The sequence below is a fragment of the Columba livia genome, chromosome 20, assembly GCF_036013475.1.
Source record: "Columba livia isolate bColLiv1 breed racing homer chromosome 20, bColLiv1.pat.W.v2, whole genome shotgun sequence".
Lineage (NCBI taxonomy): Eukaryota > Metazoa > Chordata > Aves > Columbiformes > Columbidae > Columba > Columba livia.
Window position 1 is genome coordinate 966,403 of NC_088621.1, and position 19,417 is coordinate 985,819.

Below are 19,417 nucleotides of genomic sequence, written 5' to 3' on the forward strand. Positions count from 1 at the left end.
GCTCAATTTAGGTGAAACTGATTGCTTTCACCTTGTGTAACGATGACAGGAGATGGCAGCCCCATCACCGCTTCCGTCTGACGCTGCAAAGTGCAGTTCAAACACCAAGCGCAGAATGTGGGGCTGAGGGTCAACGCTGTGACCCGCACTGGGCAGAGCCCGTCAGCGCTGCCGGGACCCAGGGATGCTGAGGGCAGCGGGGTGCAGGAGTCTGGGGATGCATGGGCAGTGGGATGCAGGAGTCCAGGGATGCAGGGGCACTGGGATGCCAGAACTCCGGGGCAGCAGGCGCAGTCACCCTCTGAGCAGCCCTACAAAGCTGTAGGTCAACCGCCGGGTGTTGGCAGGGTGTGGGCTGTGCGCGGTGCCCATGAGAAGGGCAGGAGGGTGCTGGGTGGGTGACCGGACAAAACACACCTGCAGTAGTGCCCCAATTTTTCACTAGTCCCTGAAACTTTAAGTTTCCTTTGCTAGACACCCACCTTCCCCGACCTTGACGCTGTGCGTGGGGATCAGCCCGGCTGTGCCGAGGGGGACGCAGCGCAGGAGCGACAGCGGGAACCCCCCTGTCCCGCGCCGCCTCCACCGCGAGAGGCGCCCCCGCACCTCAGGGCTCTGCTGGGCCGCGGGGGACCGGCCCACGGACACGCGGGGACGCCCCGAGCAGCCCCCGCGGGGCCCAGCGGAGCCGGTACCGGGTGAGTTCGGTACCGGTATCAGGTCGGTAGCGGTACCGGGTGGGTTCGGTACCGCCCGGTGACACCGGGGCCGCCGCACGCGCGCGGGTGCCCGCCGCTGCCCGCTCGGTGGCGCGCGCGCGCGGCGGTGACGTCGCGACAGGGCCACGCGACGGCAGCCCCGCCCCGCGGGGGGGAGGGGGGGCGGCGGCGCGGGATGGAGGGAGGAGAGAGAGGGGAGGATGGTGGCGGGGGGAGGGCCGGCGCGGCGCTGAGCTGAGCTAAGCCGATCCCACGTGTGACGGATCTGGCTGCTTCCCCAGCTCCTCTCCAGTGAGATCCTCCGGTAGCGGAGGGAGGAGGAGGGGGGAAGGGAAAGGGGGAAGAAGCAACCGGAGCGACCGGAGCCGGAGCCGGGCCGGGGGGGGCGGGCGGGCCGGGCGGGCGGGGGGGGGTCCTCTCAAGGGCTCTCGCTCGGCGCGGATCGCTGCGGGCTCCGCGCGGCCATGGAGGCGGACGGCAGCCAGGCTACCTCGGGGAGCCCCGGCGAGGCGCAGCACGACCCCGGGTAAGTCGGCGGGGCGAGGAGCGGGGCCGGCCGGCCGCTCCCCCCCGCTCCGCGCTCTCCGCTCCGCGCCTCTCCGCGCCGCCGTGAGCTGCCCCGTCAAAATGGCCGATCTCGCACCGGCGTTCAACTCCGCTCTCTTCTCTCCCCCCAGCAAGATGTTCATCGGCGGCCTCAGCTGGCAAACCTCACCAGGTACGGACCGCCGCCCCCCCCCGCCCCCTCCCCACGCGTCCCGCCCCGCGTGGGCCGCGTCCCGCCGCGCCGGGGCCTGCCCGCGCCCCCTCCCCTGCTCTGCCTCTCTGCTTCTCTCTCTCTCCGCAGACAGCCTTAGAGACTATTTTAGCAAATTCGGAGAAATTAGAGAGTGTATGGTCATGCGGGACCCCACCACCAAGCGCTCCAGGTAAAACCGCTGCCCCCCCCAGCCGGGCTGACAAACTTCGCGAGTTGCCGCCGGGGCGGGTGGGACCCCCCGGCCCGCACCCCCGGCCCCATCCCACCCCACGCGTGGCCCGTGGGGCTCCCCGGGGGGTTTCTCCGCATCCCTCCGGCCGGGAGGAGGAAACAAAGCGGGCGGCGGAGGCGGAGAGGGGCAGGGGCGGCCGGGTCGGGCTGTCCGCCCCCCCTCCCTGGGAACCGGAGGATTTGGGCAAGGGGAGGGGGGAGGAAACAGCCATTTATTTTTACGACTTCTCCCCTTGTCTCTAGTTCTCATCATTCTCCCCCTCCCCTCTCCCCATCCCCTCGCTCTTTGTCTCTCGCAGAGGCTTCGGCTTCGTTACGTTCGCGGATCCGGCGAGTGTAGACAAAGTCCTGGCTCAGCCGCACCACGAGCTGGACTCCAAGACGGTAGGTCCTGCGTGGGGCTGCCCCGGCTCCGTGGGGCTCGCCCGGCTCCGTGGGGCTGCGCTGGCTCCACGGCAGCGGTGACAGGCGACCTGACGGGGACCGCGGCTCGGCCGCCGCTCCGGTGGGTTTTTGCGGGGGATGTCAAGCTGTCATTGAGCCGGGACTTTGCATGGTTGGATTTTTTTCTTTTTGTTTTTCTAGAGTCTGCCTTTAACTTCTAAAAAGCCGTAACTCTCATTTTTTAAAGCTGAATTTACCCACACTGACCAATGGCTCCTCCCCCAGCCTTATATTTTATTGAGCGGTGACATTGAAAAAACTACAGAGTAAAATCCAACTTTTTTTGGTGCCCCGCTGCAGAACATTTTCTGCAGGGAACTTTCTTCTGCTTTTGATGGATTATTTATTTATTGGTGTGCGTGTTTCACGGTGGGAGTGACTTACTGTCAAACCCTAAAAGCTGCTTCTCGTGTCGTTTCCCAAAGTCATTTTTGGAGAGGTCCCCTCACCTGTGATGTCAGGGCCCTTATGAAACGTACGCGTTGATTTTTGGAAAGCTGTGCGAGAGCTCGAGAGAAGATGTGGTGGAGGAGCCCAAGTCCCGGTTTGTTGTTGTTTCTCCAGAGCTTTTTGCTACGCTCAGTCTCCAGTGGGTAACGTAGGGAAAAATGCTCTTGAGATTCAGCTGATCTATTTTTTTTTTAAATAAATGTTATATTTGTTGTTTTTTTTAAAAAGGCAAACCAGAACACATGAGTTTGGCCCTGACCCGGATGCTGCATTTTCAGTGTTGGGTCAGACAAAAGGGATCCAGCAAGTGTAGCTTTAGGCCCTGTTTTTTTCCCCCGGGAAGGATGAAGTTTTGCTGCCTCCCGCTCGGTTGCGGTTTTCAGGCTGGGCAGCCGGGGGGGAAGGACGCTGCTAGAGGTCATTGGTGCGGGTCGGGCTGCGGGGTCGCGTTTGGGAAGGGAAGGATGGCGTTGGTTTAACCGCCCGGCAGAGCTGCTGCTGCACGTACCGAATGTGTTCCCTGCTGGAACTGCCTTACAGTATGTACGCTGAGTCTTAAAGGTTTTATTTTGAGACGGGCATGGTGTTAGGAGAAATCCTGTCGCGGTGCTGGAACATCTTGTGTGTGCCTGTGTGTATGATACTATAGTTAAATGGAGAATAGGAGAAGCAGGGAGCAAACAGGAGAGCATGTTGGTTTTTCTAAATGTGATTTATATGACAACAAAAAGCCCAAAGCTCTCACAGAAGCAGGTGGAATCTGGTGTTTTAATTCGACCTACAAATTCTGCTGGGCTTGTCTGAACACATAGCCCGTGCTTTCACATGCCTTAATAATTTGATTTTAGCTTTAATCAGATACGGTAAGATAACTGATTCGACTGTGCTCCTGAGATTAAACTCACCAGACTTTTCATGTACAGCTATATTCTATGTGTGTTTTTAAAGATAAATTTAGATAAGAAGAACAAAGCAAACGGTGTCTTGAATGAGGGTTTAAAAAGAATAAATCATGGGAGGACACCCTGTCATATTTCTGACTATAATTAGGTCCTCCCCCAGCTTTTCTCTTGTAGCACAGTCTGGTCCCTGCAATGTATTAATTTGCTCTTCTCTGGGGGAGGGGTGGACAGATCGACCAGGACAAATTTGCCTGAGTTTTGATCGTGTGACAATGATTGAATCAATCCAAATAAGAAGCCGACCTTAAAATCAGGAGCGCAGCTTAAGAGTAAAGCAGCAAACTGGGCAGGGTCCCTGGGAGCCGTGTGTCTGTGGCCGTGGTGTGATGTGGAGTATAACACAGCATTTGACTCTGTTTCAACGTCCAGCGCAGGAGGCAGATCGGTTGGGTATTGGCATGGAAACGTCGCTCTTGTTTACAGTTACGTTAAAAGCTTTGTTTAGGTAATGGCCATTCATATCAGAAATAGTACTAGAGTCATTTCCTAGAGGACTTGTAGATACAGTAAGTAGAATTGTACCTAACTAACTCATTTTTTTTGGTAGAAGTTTTATTTTTTTTTAATTTTGGTCGGTGTTTAAATAGCTGACAGGGTGATGCAAAAGGTATGGATTTGCCGTGCTGGCTGCTCGTGTCCGGCGTCGGACGCTGAGGGTGTTTATCCAAAAGGTTTTGCAAAGGAAAATTCGGATATTCAAGAGGGGCCGTCGCTGTGGTGCAAAGAGCTCGGTGCTCTTGGAACTGACCTTCAAAACCAAATGTGTTGCTTTAGAGTTTAATGGCTCTTGCAACTTTTCCCAGTGGTTCGTTGCAGCGATGGCCGACCGTGTTCTTTGGGGAGAAAACGTGGGCTTTTGGAGCAAATGCAGAAATGCGCACATTTGGGTATCGCTGTGGAAAATCCGTACCTGTTGTATTTCCCCAGTAGACAAATGCCTAGTCAGTGCTGGATATCTTTGTAGATAATGTTAATCTCTATGAAAAGGTTAGCTTTCTAGCTAAAGAGATTTACTATTTATGCTTTTTGAACAATAAAGTGGCATGTAATCACTCATTTCTCAGGTATGTCCTAAAAAAGGAACTACATTTGGATCTGATGTAAACCAGTTTGTCAGCTGCACGTGAAATGTTGGTGCTGTTTCCAGTTTGGACAAATTGAGTAAAGGTGCTTTTTGGGAGAGGCCTGTGGTTATTCATCAGGGAATATATGTCAACAAAGGAATAACAACGGCAGATGGGAACATCTCCTTTCCTAACCAGGGTTAGCTTGAGGGGGAAACCCAGTGAAACCCAAACCCCAGCTGTTCGAGACGGCCTCTAGGAAACTGTTAAGGAAAACCTCTGCTTCTGAGTATGCGTTAGCACCACGAGGATTGGTTTCATCAGTTCGTTACACTGAGAGCAGCCACAAGTTGCACGGTTAAGGTAGAATTTAGTCTTTTAAAAAATGATTTTTCAGCCTCTTTATATAGGATATATCTGTGTGCAGCTGCTGCGAAAAACCAGAGGTGAAATCAGCAGCAAGGGGGCATTTTGTTGCAGTTAAAGATGGGCAGTTATTTAAAAGGTATGATTTTTGTTTGCATCCAGACACGCACCCGCAGGGCTGCCTTTGGTTTCAGTGGTTGGTGAATGGCAGAGAAGGGTCTCTTTTTAAAGATGACCGATACAGAAGTTGTTTTTAAAATTGCAGAACTAGCATTTTGGGCTTGCGGAGTGGACACAGTTTCTAATGTATGCGGCGCAATGGAGTCCGTGCTGCATCTCAGAACAAGGGGGCAGGGGGTACAACAAAGATAGGTTTCTCTTGTTTTGTTTTTCCTCTGTGGTGTTGTGCTTCATCCCAGGACACTTTAGCTAACTCTTGCAAGCAAAATCTTTTGAAGAACCAGGTTTCTGCTGGTTTAAATGCCCATATTTTTCATTTGTGCCTTGCTCTCCTCTCTGCCCACCCTTCTGATAATGCCCCTTCATAGCTTGTCACTGCTCACAGATCTTCTCTGAGGATCAGCAAACCAGATCAGCTTGGCACACTGTTATGAGGGGTGATCTTGTAGTCCTTCTAATGTTTTAGTTTTAATAACTGAAAAGCAAATCATTTGACTTTGTGGTTTGCATTTCTCCTTTGTGTGGTGCTGCTGTCAGTTGACAAAACACAGCAGGGAAAGCAGAGCGAAGTAACCCCAGACAAGGGCAGGCGGTGCAGGTGCAGGAGCTGGTGAGGAGCGCGGCTGCGAGCCCTGCAGCTCACCCTGGCTGTGCACTGCTGGTTCTAGAGCAGCGCCCAGAGCCCGATCCGGAGCCCCCGAGCGGCAGAGGCCGTTGCTGGAGGGTGATGTGGGAGCCACATGCAGGAGATGTTGATTCCTCTCCTCACTCCCCTGCCAAAAAGCCCCAGACAGACCCAGGCCATGATGCATCAGTTCCAGAGTAGTTCTGCATGACCCGATGTGCTGAATTATGAGCCTGAGAAATGAGGGATTAATAATTCAATGAATTAAAAAAAAAAAAATTGACAACCAAAGCTATCTTGTTGATTTCCCCTTTCTTTTTCCCCAGATTGACCCTAAAGTTGCATTTCCCCGACGAGCACAGCCTAAGGTAAGTAGGAGGATCGATAATAGGATTTTAGGCACACAGAGAATCATTGTTGCCAGGCAGTTCAGGTTTCAAACAGGGAATTGGCAATGAAAGCTTTTAAAGCCGGAGTGCATGGCGTCTTAAGGGTATCAGCGTATGGCTGTGAAACGGCAGGAGAGCTGCTTTGTGCGATGTTACGTGTCTCCGGTTTAACCGTCTCCTTGCAGAGTCCTGGGCTGCAAAGCAGAGACTTCTTCAGTTCGGGGGAGAGATTGTTGCTGCATTACTTGCGTTCGTGATGCTATTTTACGCAATGTGTTTTGCATGGTGTTTATGAAGAGTGTTTGGATTAAGTGCAGACTTCAGGCTTGTTTTGAGCTGAGCTTTCAGTTCTGTGGTTGTGATGGATGGGAATATATCTCTGCCTTCATTGTTTGCAAATTTTCTTTTGTATAACTTCAGGGATGTGTTTGGAGACTAATAAGCGTTGGATAGCAAGTTTGCGATGGAGCCCTGAACTCTGCAGGCCACGGGGTATTCTTTTGCAAGGAGAGCGGAACAACGAGCTCTGGGTGCCGGAGCGGCGCCCCGGTCGTCGCGGGGCCCGCGGGCCGTGCCGCGCCACTGCCCACCTGCGCACGCGGCGCCGCGGCAGAGCCCCCGGCCACAGCCGGCTTCTGAGCACCCCGGGGCCGTTCCTCCTGCAGTACGAGTGCTTGTTGCTCTTCGGGTGTGCCTGACAAATCCAGCAGCTCGCTGTCAAATCCAAACGTGCAGCCCGTTGTGTTTGAATTTTGAATTTTTGAAATACTTGCTTCTGAGAGTCCGTTGGAAGACTTGGATGTAGCTGGTGTGTGCCGCCTGTGCGCACGGTGATCAGCTGGGGGTGCTTTGGTGTTCTGTTAAAAATGGAAAGAGGAGGCTGCAAAGTTGTGGGTGCAAGTCAATAAGGAAAAGCCTACCTGAACAAATCCTGCCTAACGGTTTTATTGCACATAGCTCCTCGCGAAAGCAAGCGGTTTAATAGCGTGTGGAACCATCATGTTAAATATTACACAAATCACGCATCGGGGAAAAATGTGTGATTTCAGAACCCGAGGTGTGCAGCGGGAGAGATGCTGCTGATCCCCGGAAAGTAAAAAAGCAGTGACAGAAAACCAACCCCAACAGCCTGCTTGCGGAGTTTTAAACCAAACTACTGTAGTCAAATATTTAGACGTTCTTTTCTTCATGGGACATATCTAATAACTAATTAGTGAATAATGGCGAGCCTGGCTTGCTTCTGCGCCAAGCAAAGAGTTTATAGCTTGTAGGGTTGTGGCTTCTGGCTTATGTTGTTGGATTAATGCTGTCTTTAGGGTACAATTTAAAGTGACCAGAATTTTGAAGGGTTTAATAATTAAAATCTGAAGATGATCTTGCACTGTGACCGATGTTCCCTTCTCCCTTTCCAATACCTTTTAAAGGCTTATTTACATTTTAAACTGTCTTCAATTACCGGTGCTATTAGTAAAAGTTTATAATGCTCACAACAGAGCTGGAAAGCTGTCCCATATGACTTTTCTAAAACAATTAAAAAAACCAGGGCATGTCTGATGCCAAGGATATTAGTGAGTTAAATTTTCGTGTTCAAGAATGCAGAATCAGGTCATTTTTACAAAGGAGGTTTTGTTTTTCTCCACATAGGGGGTTTTTGAGGGTATTTTTGTTTTGTTTATGGTAAGAGACGTCTTTCGAGTCGGGGCAGGCTGTGGACCGTGGGTTGGATTCCGCTCCTAGCGGGACCTCGCTCTCTGGGGGGGTCAGGGTTGACCTCGCTCTCTTGGGGGGGGTCAGGGTTGACCTCGCTCTCTAGGCGGGGTCAGGGTTGACCTCGCTCTCTGGGGGGGTTCAGGGGGACCTTGCTCTCTGGGGGGGTCGGCAGGCTCTGCTGCTGCTCTTTACACACTCGTCCTTTCCGAAGTACTGGGATTTCTACAGGGCGCTTGAAAAACATCTGAAGATTGAGAACAGCCGTATCAGGAAGTTGCAGAAAATCAGATGCAATAAAGAACAGATTTTACATCAATTATGACGTGTTATTCTGGACAGCATTTCACAATCTGAATCTTTTGTTTTCTGTTTTTTAACTAGATACTGAACTAAGGTTTTGGACTTTAGTTGTTCATTGATCCCGGTCAAATAGCGAATGTTCAGCGTTAAAACATGACTGTATTTTACTCTAATTAACTAGCTGTTGCGTGGGTCTGGGGAGATTAATGGCATTTAATGAAATGTCACTGTCTCTAGGTTTGAGAGGAGATTTATTTCTTTTCTCTTTCCTCAGTAGCCTTCCTGGTACATTTAGCAAAATGCAGACTGGGCTTTTTCCAGCGGTCTCCTGGCCGTCCCCAGCAGGGCCGGGTGCTGGGCTGGAAGCACGGCTGGGGCACCTTCCATCTGTCTGTCCGTCCTTCCCTCCCTCCATCCCTCTGTCCGTCCCTCCCTCCCTCTGTCTGTCTCTCGCGCCCCCTTGGATCCTCCTGTCCGGGATTCACCCGCCTGGTTGTGGCGCTGCCGTCGCCTCGTGTCCCAGGTCTCACGCTCGCTGTGGTCCGTGGGGTCACACACAATCATCTGTGCTCATTCCTTCCCACTTCTGCTCCCATTAATTGGCCGGTCTCCTTTCAAAGCGTAGCCCAGTAACGTGCTTTCTTTTGGGCTTTTTAAGTGCATCTCCATGATGTGACACCTCTCTGGTGATGCAGATTGGTTACTGAGCAGGCAGCGGCGGGTTGTGGGAGCAGAACGTTCCTCCCTGGTTTTCCGAGTGACCCTGGGCGATTGTCTCCGGTGGATTGTGCTGGGATGTGCAGTCCTGCTCTCCTTGGGAAGCCCGGGACGAGTGGAAGCCATTGTTTTAGGAAATGTGCTGCGGGGGTTTAACTTGTGGAGGTTCTGGTGTATGGTTAATGGCAAGATGGAAAGAATACACGTATGCTTTGTCGTGGCCGCTGTTCCTTGATGAAAATCTGTCTTGCTTGCAAGTGCTGGAAGGCGCTCTGTAACAGTTCATAGTTTATAACTGCTGACTTAAAAATCCTTAAAAAGCAGCAGTGATTGCAGGGGTGGTGGGTTTGTACCCCTTCTGCATACCGAAGACTACGATAATTTGACTTTTTAATATACATAGCCTGTCAGTTCTGACATTACCTGCTGTATTAGGTTGGAGAAGCCTTATCCAATTTAGCATGTTCATTAGATATTTTCAGATGTAAGCAATTTCCATTCTCATCCCTCGCCTTTGGGATTTATTTAAAAAACAAACAAACCTGAAGAGCAAAAGGACAGCAGACTCAGTCCGTGAAGAAGCACCTTGGCCACAAAAGCACCTTTGTGTGACTTACTGGTATAGACATGTGCAGGCTTTGTCATGCAAAGCCACGTATGAAACAGGCAGAGAAAACTGCAGTCCACGTTTGCAGCTGGTGAGGCCGCCCACTGAGGTGCATTTTGCGCTCGGGTTGCTCCAGGATGGGACCCAGGTGCCTGTTCTTCCTGGCACCTGCTGCAGGGGCGTCACACACAAGGTTGGGAATTGCCCCAGCAAGTCAACCCATTGGAACTACTCGTAGTAGCGTTCAGCGGCATTTGTTCTCGTTGTGTATGTGCCCTGCTGACTGTGGTCTGTGTCCTGAAATACGAAGGGCAGAGTGGGTCCCAGAGCCGGTCCCGCTGTTTGGTCACAACATAGCAGAAGGGCTTTATTCGGTGAGGAGGGCCTCTGGTCTGATAGTCAGATGGTGATGCTGAATCCTGATGTTTTCATTAGATGTATTTTAATTTAACAGGGGGCCGTGCAGAACCGATAACTGGTTCTGGCCTCCCCGGCTCCAGCCAGTGTATCCCAGGCTGTGTGTACTGGGCCGGGGGCGCTGGGAAGTGCAGATGTGCACATCTGTTCTGCTTCCTTGGCACACCCAGCGCGTTGGCCGCTCTCCTTGTGAGTGGCTGCGGGTCGAGCCCACGTGAAGCGGGCCGTTCCGGAGCAGCAGCGGAGGGCATGCCCTTTGGAATAACACCCAGCCGAACCTGGGAGCTTTTTGTTAAAGCTAATGAGTGGATTTGGGTGTCTGATTCCAATTAAGTTAACTGTGGGTGGGGTGTCTGTGTCCCTTGGCTGCCTGATAAGCCTGAGCCAGAGTAGCAGAGAGAGATTTTATTCCAAAGCGAATGATGTACCTTGAAAGCCAAGAGTTCTTTTGTTTGTTTCCTCCCCTGCCTCTGCCTGTAAACTCCTACAGGTTAGTCCCACTACTTCCCATCTTATTTTAAGTATTGAGTAGGCTTTGAAGTCTTTTTCAAAAGAATGTGAACTGAGCACACCAGCAGAACTCAGGATTCTCCGTTCCCCCCACCCTTCCTTCCCCAGCGGGCTCTGAAGAGCAGCAAGGTCAGGCCTTTTCCCTTTTCTTTCTCTTTTTTACAAATTCCCCTGCAGGTCTGAGTGGAGTAACTGAGGAAGTGTTTCCTGTGCTTGGCACTGGGCATAGATGTGAACCTTACTAGTATCCCTGTGCCATCTGCAGACAGGGGAATGGAGTCCTTGCTGGGTGGTGCGGTTGGGTGTCCGCTCAGCCAGCCTTGATGCTGATCCCTTGGCCGGGCCAGGCTGCTCCTAGACGTTGTCTCCCCTGGCACTGGGTGGTCACATGGAAAAGCTGATGAGTCTGAGTCTTGGCTAATGAACCCAGGCCTTCTCAGGTGGAGGATCAGGGTTTGACCCCCGTTGTTCCTGGGATCAGGCTCTTGCTCTGTGCCGTGTGCTCAGGGCAGAGCGTGGTCTCTGTTCTGGACGCTGGCAGCCCCAGCAGAAGGCGGCTGTGCAGGGTGTTCCGTGGAGCGCTCTGAGTTCTGCCAGAAGCAAGAGCTGGGCTGCATTTTTGTAATTTTGTCGGTTTTGGAGATGTAAACATTTAGGTCTTTTCCCCAACCACTCAGGTAGACTGCTCATGTTTCCTGAATCCCCACAGACTGCCTTATACTTGGGTAAGATGTATTTCCATTATCATAGCCTAAGGATGTTTTTCATGTTAAGAATAGTCCTAATGTACTTTGCTTCCCTTTGGCTAACTGCTAGCTAAAATTAGAATTGGACATCATCGAACTTGGGATGTTTTTTCAAGGGGATTCTGCATCCCCGTGCTTTTCCATATTGTTGGGTTGTTTTGAATGGCGTCCACCAGGTAACGGTTGTGCAGGGAGAGCAGAGCGCTGAGCCTCCAGCAGCCTCACCGCCGACCTAAAGCCATCGCACGCGTTCGGCTGTCACTGCCACGCCAGTTAATGCTACTGGATTCTTTTTTTAGCCTGTTGATAGTCTAATAAATAAGCAAATAAATAAATAAAAAAGACTCTTGTGATAGTCTCCTAAGTGACGTGAAATCCAAAGCATCAAGGGAACCTGTAACTTATTTTTAGAAGAGAGCTGTTGAAACAGGGTAACGGGGTGTGTGTGGATCAAGGTGTTTGTTATGTTGAGCAGGAAAAAGAACAACTCCTCTATTTCATTAAGCCAGACATAGATGTCTGTGCCGTTTCTAATAGTTGTTTGCCTTCTCAATTGCGTTTTCATGTTCTCTTTAAACACATTTTGGGTCATGCTATAAAGGGAGGAGAAGCTGTAAATAGAGCCAGTCATCTGAGGAAAAAATGGCTTGTTTCAGGAAATGGTTCATCTGCAGGGCCCAAATCTTCTCTGTCCCAGTTGTGTGAAAGTTGGCGTAAGCGCGTGGGTAAGTGCTTTGCTGTATCAGGGTGGACTAAAAGCACATTATTAAATGCTTTGTTGAACTGTGGAGGTTGTAGCAGAAAAAGTTTCAAAGGTTACTTTCTGTATTGGGCAGCACTTTGTGTATGCTCTGCCCATCACTTCTTCCAGGGACAGCCGGTTTCATCTCTCATTTCCCCCTCCACCACAGGATCTCACTCACAGGGAAATACTGATCTGCTGTTTCCTCAAAAAAGTGATCGCAAGGTCAGTGTAGCATCAGGCTTTAAAAAAATTAATTGTCTAAGCTTAATTTAGTCTCCAGCCCTGCAATCGCACGTTCTGTTTGCCTTAGTCACTGGAATAATTCTGTAAACCATGTGCATAGTGTTCAACGTGGCTTAAGTTTCTGAAATATTATTGCTGCAGAAATTGTGGTTTGATGAGTAATTTGAAAGTTAATGTGAATCTGTGTAGTCAGATCAGCATGCGGTATTAATAAGTTACTTCTAAACTTTGGCATTTCGTTGCTCTCCTATTGAAAGCATTTCCTTTACTTTTTGAGTGCGGGGAAGATCTGAGGAGTGTTAGCGAGCCCTTGTCCCCTGCTCGGTCGTTCTTGGTGCTGGGACGTCTGCCGCTGGCTGGGCTGCCGTGCCCGAGGAGCCTTCCGTTGAGGATTAACATCGTACTTTGGGAATGTTGTATTATGAAGAGGGACCCAACCCTGCTAAGACTTATGCAATTCAGCACATGAGGAATAGTTCAGAGACCTCAGCAAGCCCAGTTAAGTGTAGACGAGGCTTCTTAATATGTTGGTGAAGTGTACGTGGCAGGAAGGGCGAAGGAAAAGTATTGACAGCAGCAGAAAGTGTCGTTCCCTCTGGCCTCCCCTCCCCCAGCAAGGACTTGCATTAGTTTCCCATCGACTCTGATGTACAATAGGGAAGGGGTTTCAAGCTGACTGAAGGGGCAAAGGTCCAAGAAAACTACTGCAGCAAGAACTGATGCAGAGTGACAGTAATGAGGTGGCCTGGCAGGTGGGAGGGAAAATGCCGGGCTGGGGGAAGAAACTCATAGCTGGTGCATTAAGTAGTTCCCAGGGTTTGAAGCTGTTAAGTCCCATTGGTTTTATTTTCCTCTGTATGTGCCCTACAGCTGCGAGAGGTGGCTGCAGCAGGGCTGAGCATTTGTCCCAAGGAGATCCCGCTGGAGTGAGAGGTATCGCTCAAGTCGGAGCTTGGTTTATGGCAAAAGCTTGTCAGCTGCAACCCCTCAGCACTGGCAGCAGGTTTGCTGTTTGCTGTACTGCTGGAAAAGGTGTTGCTGAGGGGACGTGGCTGGTTCTTACTGAAAGAGTGAAACTTCTGTCTGCTTTTCCATTTGGCCATGTTATCAATGTTTGGAGCTGCGTCAGTGCTACTCCCTGCTCTGAGCACAAGCTGTGCAGAGCCTGATACATACACTGAGCATTTATCCTTTTGCCAAAGGTTTGCAAAGTGTTGTAAAGGAGTATAAAGATGTTCATTTACTGGTGAAATTTGGCTACTTCCGGTGTTGTGTTTGGCAGACCTACAAAGCCTATAGCAACGCTCTGTGCTCAGTGAATTGTGGAAGGGAACAGAAAACATAGAAAATAAATCAAAGTTAGTGCTAAGTGGTGAAATATGAGAGGAATTTCCGGAAGACACGGGGTATCACCTCGCCTTTTGGTGTGGGGCTGCTGTGACCGTCCCGTTGGATGCTGGCCAGTGTCAGGCTGCTGCTCTGCTCCTGAGGACCCCTCCAGATCCCTCCTGTGAGGACTATGGCAAAAGATGTTGCCTTCTTGTGGCTGGGGCTCTGTATCCTCAAAAAGCCTCTGCTATGAGGTGTTTGGGGTTTTTTTTGGTTGATGTATTTGTACTAGGCAGCTCACCTTCCTCCCCAGTTGCTTTCTATAGCTCAACTCTATAACTCCAGGCCTGGATGGGTGGCCTGCTGAATATGCAGCGTACCTAACTTTTGAACCCTGCCCTGGTCAAATATTACTTGGTGGAAAATGCCCTTGTAAAACCTGCTGTGCTGATGTCCCAGGGCCGCTGTTGGCTGGTCTGACCTCAGGAATCGCGGCATCACCGTCGGTGGGAGGTTGGCCTGTCCTGGTGCAGCGTGTGGGAGCCGCGGTGAGGCCCTGACCAGCCTGGTGCTGATGCCGCTGTTGAGGAGCGGCAAGGGCTGGGGGAAAACGGCAGCGGGCGGTTATCCGGAGCGTCTCGGCATGGCAGAGGGCACAGCCGCTTCCTGACGCCCAGGTTCGGTGCCACGCGGTAAACGGCCGCTGTGTGTGACGGAGACGTTGGCAGTGTCCCTGGGCATTGGGGAGGAAGCGTGTGAGGCGAAGCAGCACCGAACGCTGCCAGCTCTTTAGGCGACTTGTTTTTGAGGGGTTAAACGGAGGTAGTTTTTGGTTTTTTTTTAACGACTTTTGACTGGAAAATTTATACGGGAGGCTGTGACGGGAGTGCCAGCGCTGCGGTGCGTGGCGGAGGCTGTAACTGCTCCGTCCCGAGGTTCCTGCTGCGCGCCGGGGTTTCCGAACGGCGGGGAGGGGGAAGCGAGATAAGGACACGAGGCCACAGCACGTGGAAGGTAGTTTGTGGGGCGAGTTCTGGCTAATGCCACTCACATGGCGGTTACAAACGCTCGGGCGCTGGGAGGCAAGAGGGCAGCAGTGGGTTTAAGTGGGCTCAGCAATGCAGGGTTGGTCTTGTGCCCTCGGTAAGGAGAGGGGGAAGGACGCTGAGCGGCAGGTGTCTGCGGTCCCTCTGCCTCCACAAGTGCGTTGGCTCCTCTCTTCCCGCAGAGCTGGGTGCTCGGCCATGCCGGGCGCTGCTCCGTCCCGTGGTTCAGCTCCTGGAAGCCGCCTTTTCCCCTTGTGCCGCAGGACCATACCCGTTCCTCCCTGTGCCCGGCGTTCCTCCCTGTTGGAGCTCGGAGGGCTGGCCGTGGTGGTCCCTGCACATCACACGGACGAGCAGTGTGTCCTGACGCGCTCCCACCGCGGAGCCCAGCGCTGGAGATGGGCTGCACCGGCCCCGCTGCCTGCCGAGCTGGGATGTCCTGCCCTGGCATCCCGGGAGGGCTGGATGGTGCTGAAAAGCACCCGGATGGAGTCTCCTGCCACAGCACCTTCGTGCTTTACATCCCTGACTCACCTGATCCATGAGCTGTGATCAAAGCAGCAGGTTATGCACGCAGTGTGCCTGGCGGTGTATGTATGAAGAGGGAGTTGTGAGCATCCTGTGTGATTTTTATTATTTTTTCTCATCTGGTCACATCCTTGATGTCATTAATCTTCCAGATCAAATAAAATGATAGTTGAAAGTCCTCCATAGTTAGGATTCCCCCAAAGTTTTGTGAGCATGGCTTTGATTTTATTGTAGTTACTAGGAGTCAGTTTAGATTTCTCGACCTCTGTTTTGTGGGTATCTCCAGTGGATGTTGTAGTAGAGGCATTTCTCTCAGTCAGATATGCAATAGGAAAAGGACAAAATATAGAATAGGAAAAAAAAAATAAAGCAATTTAGTTACTAGTCCACAGGCTTTAATGCTAAAGAGCCATGAAGAAACTTTATTGGAACTATAATTGCAGACATAAGCAGTGATTATCTGTCTTCATGCTTTTATGGTCCCCATCACTGTCATCTGAACACATGAAGCTGATGAGAGTGTGTGCAGAACGTTATTCAGCTGATGCTGTGTAATCCTGATCTCTTGCAATATGTGGAAAGTAAAATAAAGCGTCAATTCATTTGAAAATGATGGCGAAAGAAAAAGGTGAGGGAGGACAAGTATCCTTGCAGAAAGCATAACCTTATTTCATGCAGCTTGCAGCTGAAGGAATGCAGTTGACAGGGTAAGCATCTTGGATGGATGTGGTCAAAATAAATGGTCCTGTTTCTTGATGTTCTTAGAGGTCTGCAGCAGGTGCAGCTCTTCGTTTCCTTAACGTTCTGAATTTCCTCCAGCTGAGGGAGGGACCGCAGCACCTGTTTGTCCTGCGTTCCGAGGGCGGGGGACGGCTGGATCGGGGCAGACAAATGGGAGCTGCCAGGCGCTTCTCGGGGTGGAACAGAGATCAGAGAGCAAGTCCTGAATTGCTTGGCCTGATTACTGGTTCTGCTTATGCGGGTGAAAATGTGCTTTGGGCTGTGGAGCGGCAGAGGAGGAAGAGGTAATTTGCTGGTTGCACGCAAGGTTCTTTTCCTGCCGTTTGTCAAGTCTGAAATTCTCGGTATTAAGTCCCTGGTAGTTTTGGTGAACTCCCTGGGCTTCAAAGGACTGTGTGTGCGACGGGGCTGCTCTGCACACCGGGACAGCCAACGGACTGAATCTGACGTGGCATTTCTGAACCGTAATCTGGTGCCCATTTTGTAAAGAGGCTTTTATGTCTCCACTACCCTAAGAAACGTGAGAGACTTTCTGCTGCTCGACAGCCAGCGCGGTAGAAGCAGCAGTGTATGCGGAGCTCTGGCATTTTGCATCAGGGTTAGTAATCCTCCCAAGATAGGCACAGACTTAGATGGTTTGAGTTTACTTCAGCTAGGCCAGTGTTTCCAGGATCTGCTTCCTGCCTTGTCTGTCCCTTGGTCTCTCTGTTCCTCTTCTCACACAGGTGTGTTCGTGGCCTGAAGGCAATTTCTCAATCTTGTTATGTTGATTGCAGTCACCTGCTCAGCTCAGGGTTAGGTGGGCAGTCAGCAGAACAAAGGAGATCAGAGCCAGAAGCCCTGTGCTCTCCTAACAAACAGGATGTGAATGTTCTGGGGCCGAGTTTGGGCTTTAAGGTAACTGTTTTGTGTGTGATTTTGGGGTTGGGGAGGCATTTCTTAGACAGGAAGCTGGTTTTACTTTTTTCCCTTTTTTTTTCCCTGAAACTTTGGGGTGGAAAGGCAGCTCTTCTGAAGGACGAGAATAGACATAGAGGAATCCAAAACTTCTAAATCTGTTTTTATTTGCTGTAGCGCTGAATTGAGACTGGGTAATGAAACACAACTGGATGTTTTTGGGAGACTTTTCTGAATTTTTTTAGTGATGACTGTCTTTGCTTTCATTGAAGTTAGCAGGAGTCAACCACGGACTCCTGTTGGAGCAGGTCAGAGCAAAGCTCCTCAGTTACCTAATACACTCAAGGCCATTTGAAAAGCAAACCCAGAAAACTGCTAGTAAAGTGCCTAGATACCCAAAGAAGGAGGCAGTGCAGGTTTTGTGAGCGTGCCTGCCTGTCTTTGATTTGAAATGAAAAGGAGATAGTGATGTTTTTAAAGTTCCTGGTCTTCACAGTGAGCTGCCAGTTAAAAACTGGTTCTTGGAAGGGTTTTATTCAAAATGTAGTTGAAAGTCTGTGGGACATACATTCCCGGAGACATCAGCATCTTGCTTTCACGCATGCTGAAATGACTTAAACTAGTTTAAATCTGAGCCTTATTCTTATCATATGGAGATGAGGTAAGCGATTGTCATCACCCTTGTTTTATGGATGTGGAAACAGAAGTGCCGCTTGCGTGCTGTGCAACGTTTGAAGCGGTGGGAACGGCTGGTGCCTCGGAAGAGGGTGATTCCAAACCCGCCGTGGTGCTGGGGCCGCCCCGCCGTGCTCCGTGTTCCCAGGGGTCGGTGGGGATTGAGGAATCCACATCCCAGCTGTGCCACGGTCATCGCTGGGGGGGTAACTCTGCATTTTCGGTCCCCACAAGGTGACGGAGCTGTGTGAGGTTTGCCTTGGTGTTGCATCATTGGAGAGACGGGTGCGAGTCAGTCATGAAAACCCTCTGGAAAGGGCTTTTGTAGCTAGTACTGGCTTATTGGAAACAGTTGCTTGGAATAGGCCTGGTTTCTCTGGGCATTTGAAGCATCTGAAGAATGATGGTAGCGGTGCTCCAAGTCTGAGGGGGGCGCGAGCAGGTGGGGGGTAGGCTGTGGAATGTGTGAGATGGAGGGATGAGCGCCCAGAACAGAGTGCAGCACCGATGTCCGACTGATGCTTCAAAACCTGCCATGCGGGGCAAGAAAAGACAGGAACGCCTACAGAACTGCTCCCTGCCAGGGTCAGGGGGATTCCCAGGGGAGGATCCATGTGTGTGTGGATCTGTAGCAGTGCTGGGACCCAGGGCTCTGCACGAGGTGTGCTGGTCAACGCGGTGCTGGGGGTTTTGCTGTCTGTGTGGCTGCAGCCGGTGGGTCAGCGCTCCGGGCTCATTCTGAGCAGCTCTTGACCTCCCCGTTTGCTTCCATGGCTGTGAAACGCTGCTCTGACGGCCACGGCTGCCGCCGGAGCTCAGAGCACCCTGCGTGCGGCGCACGGCTGCCCTTCCGCACACAGAGGCCTTGCCCGCGCGGGCCGCGGAGGAGGCGCCATCGCAGCCCGGGCTCCGGTGCTGAACCCTGCGGGCCCTGCTGGCCTCCCCGGCGGCCGCGGCTCCTCTGCCAGCCACGCCGTGCTCCGATTCACGTGCTGTGGGACCCGCTGGCAGGCAGCGCCGTAGAAATGAGGAGTATCATTGTGTTTTATTGCGGCTTCTGAGAACGCAGCGTGTTTGTGCTCCGGGGAGCCCCAGGGGCCGCGTTTTCCAGCCGTTCCTCAGCCCGGCCTTCCCGGAGCGGGAGCCGCTTCTGCCCATTAGGAGTGAGAGACGGGCCTGACTGATTCCCGCTCCCTGCTGCATAATAAATCTGGTTCTAAAATTAGTGTTGGTCTCCCTAGGCCATAATTCTTGCCGAGATTACAGAGAATTGTGTGTGCCGAGAGGAATTGTGGTTGCGTGTGTCTGTTTGTTTTTTTATAACCTTGAGTGCCCAATTTCCAGGTTTTTTACTTAACCCCCCCATCTTTTCCCCATTTCCTCTCTTTTGGGAGGCGCTTTGCCTTTCTGTGTATTTTGGCTATTTAAGCCTCTGTCACTGCAGGCAGATGAGTTCCTTGGGAGCTCTTCTGAAGGTTTTGTAATTGAGTCTTTTACCACGGCGACAGGATATTATTAACCTTCAGTAAAGCAATTTATTTCATACTCCTTTGTGGGGATAAGCCTTTTTTCCCCCAGGAAAATATGTATGCAGAAAGAGTTTTACATCCAGGGGTAGCTGGACTTGCAGCAGTGATTATGATTAAAAACAAAATTTACATGAAAAAATAGGTACTTCTGTTTGTGTCAGTTTCAAAGAAACCTTTGGTCCTGAGTGACTTCCACCCCTGCCCCTGTGTTTTATTTTAAAGAACGTACTTTCTGCCTATCAGTGGCTTTGAAAGGCAGGTTGTGTTTCCTTCCTGAGGTCTATAGGTGTTTAGCACTGAAACATTTTGTTTTCATGTTTTGAGACGGCTTTGGAAATGAAGGGAGAGCTGGAGGGCCAAGCTCCTTGCGGGGTGTCCTCTTGGCTTGGCCTTTGCCCTGAAATCAAAGGCAGAGAGTCCCGGAGTGGTTAAAGATGGGCTAGCTCGGAGTGGTTAAAGATGGGATAGCTCGGAGAACAGCCCTTTC

The 19,417-nt window shown here is 51.3% G+C and overlaps 1 protein-coding gene across 29 annotated transcripts in view; it reads left to right on the forward strand.

The window, feature by feature from the left end:
• The first annotated feature begins 925 nt into the window (after nt 1-925).
• Nucleotides 926-19,417, forward strand: part of MSI2 (musashi RNA binding protein 2) — a 192,326-nt gene continuing 173,834 nt past the window's right edge. For 4 of the 29 annotated variants that reach the window (XR_010467318.1, XM_065036675.1, XM_065036678.1 and 1 more), the window contains exons 1-5: nt 933-1,245; nt 1,397-1,437; nt 1,567-1,648; nt 2,010-2,094; nt 6,128-6,169. Coding sequence is in view for 21 of the 29 variants with exons in the window: in XM_065036675.1 (XP_064892747.1) it covers nt 1,184-1,245; nt 1,397-1,437; nt 1,567-1,648; nt 2,010-2,094; nt 6,128-6,169 (312 nt within the window). In the remaining 8 variants the exon portion in view is untranslated. Of the gene's footprint in view, nt 1,246-1,396; nt 1,438-1,566; nt 1,649-2,009; nt 2,095-2,198; nt 3,989-6,127; nt 6,170-19,417 lie in introns of those variants that run through there. The other 25 variants (XM_065036673.1, XM_065036670.1, XM_065036671.1 and 22 more) reach the window with 13 other exon arrangements.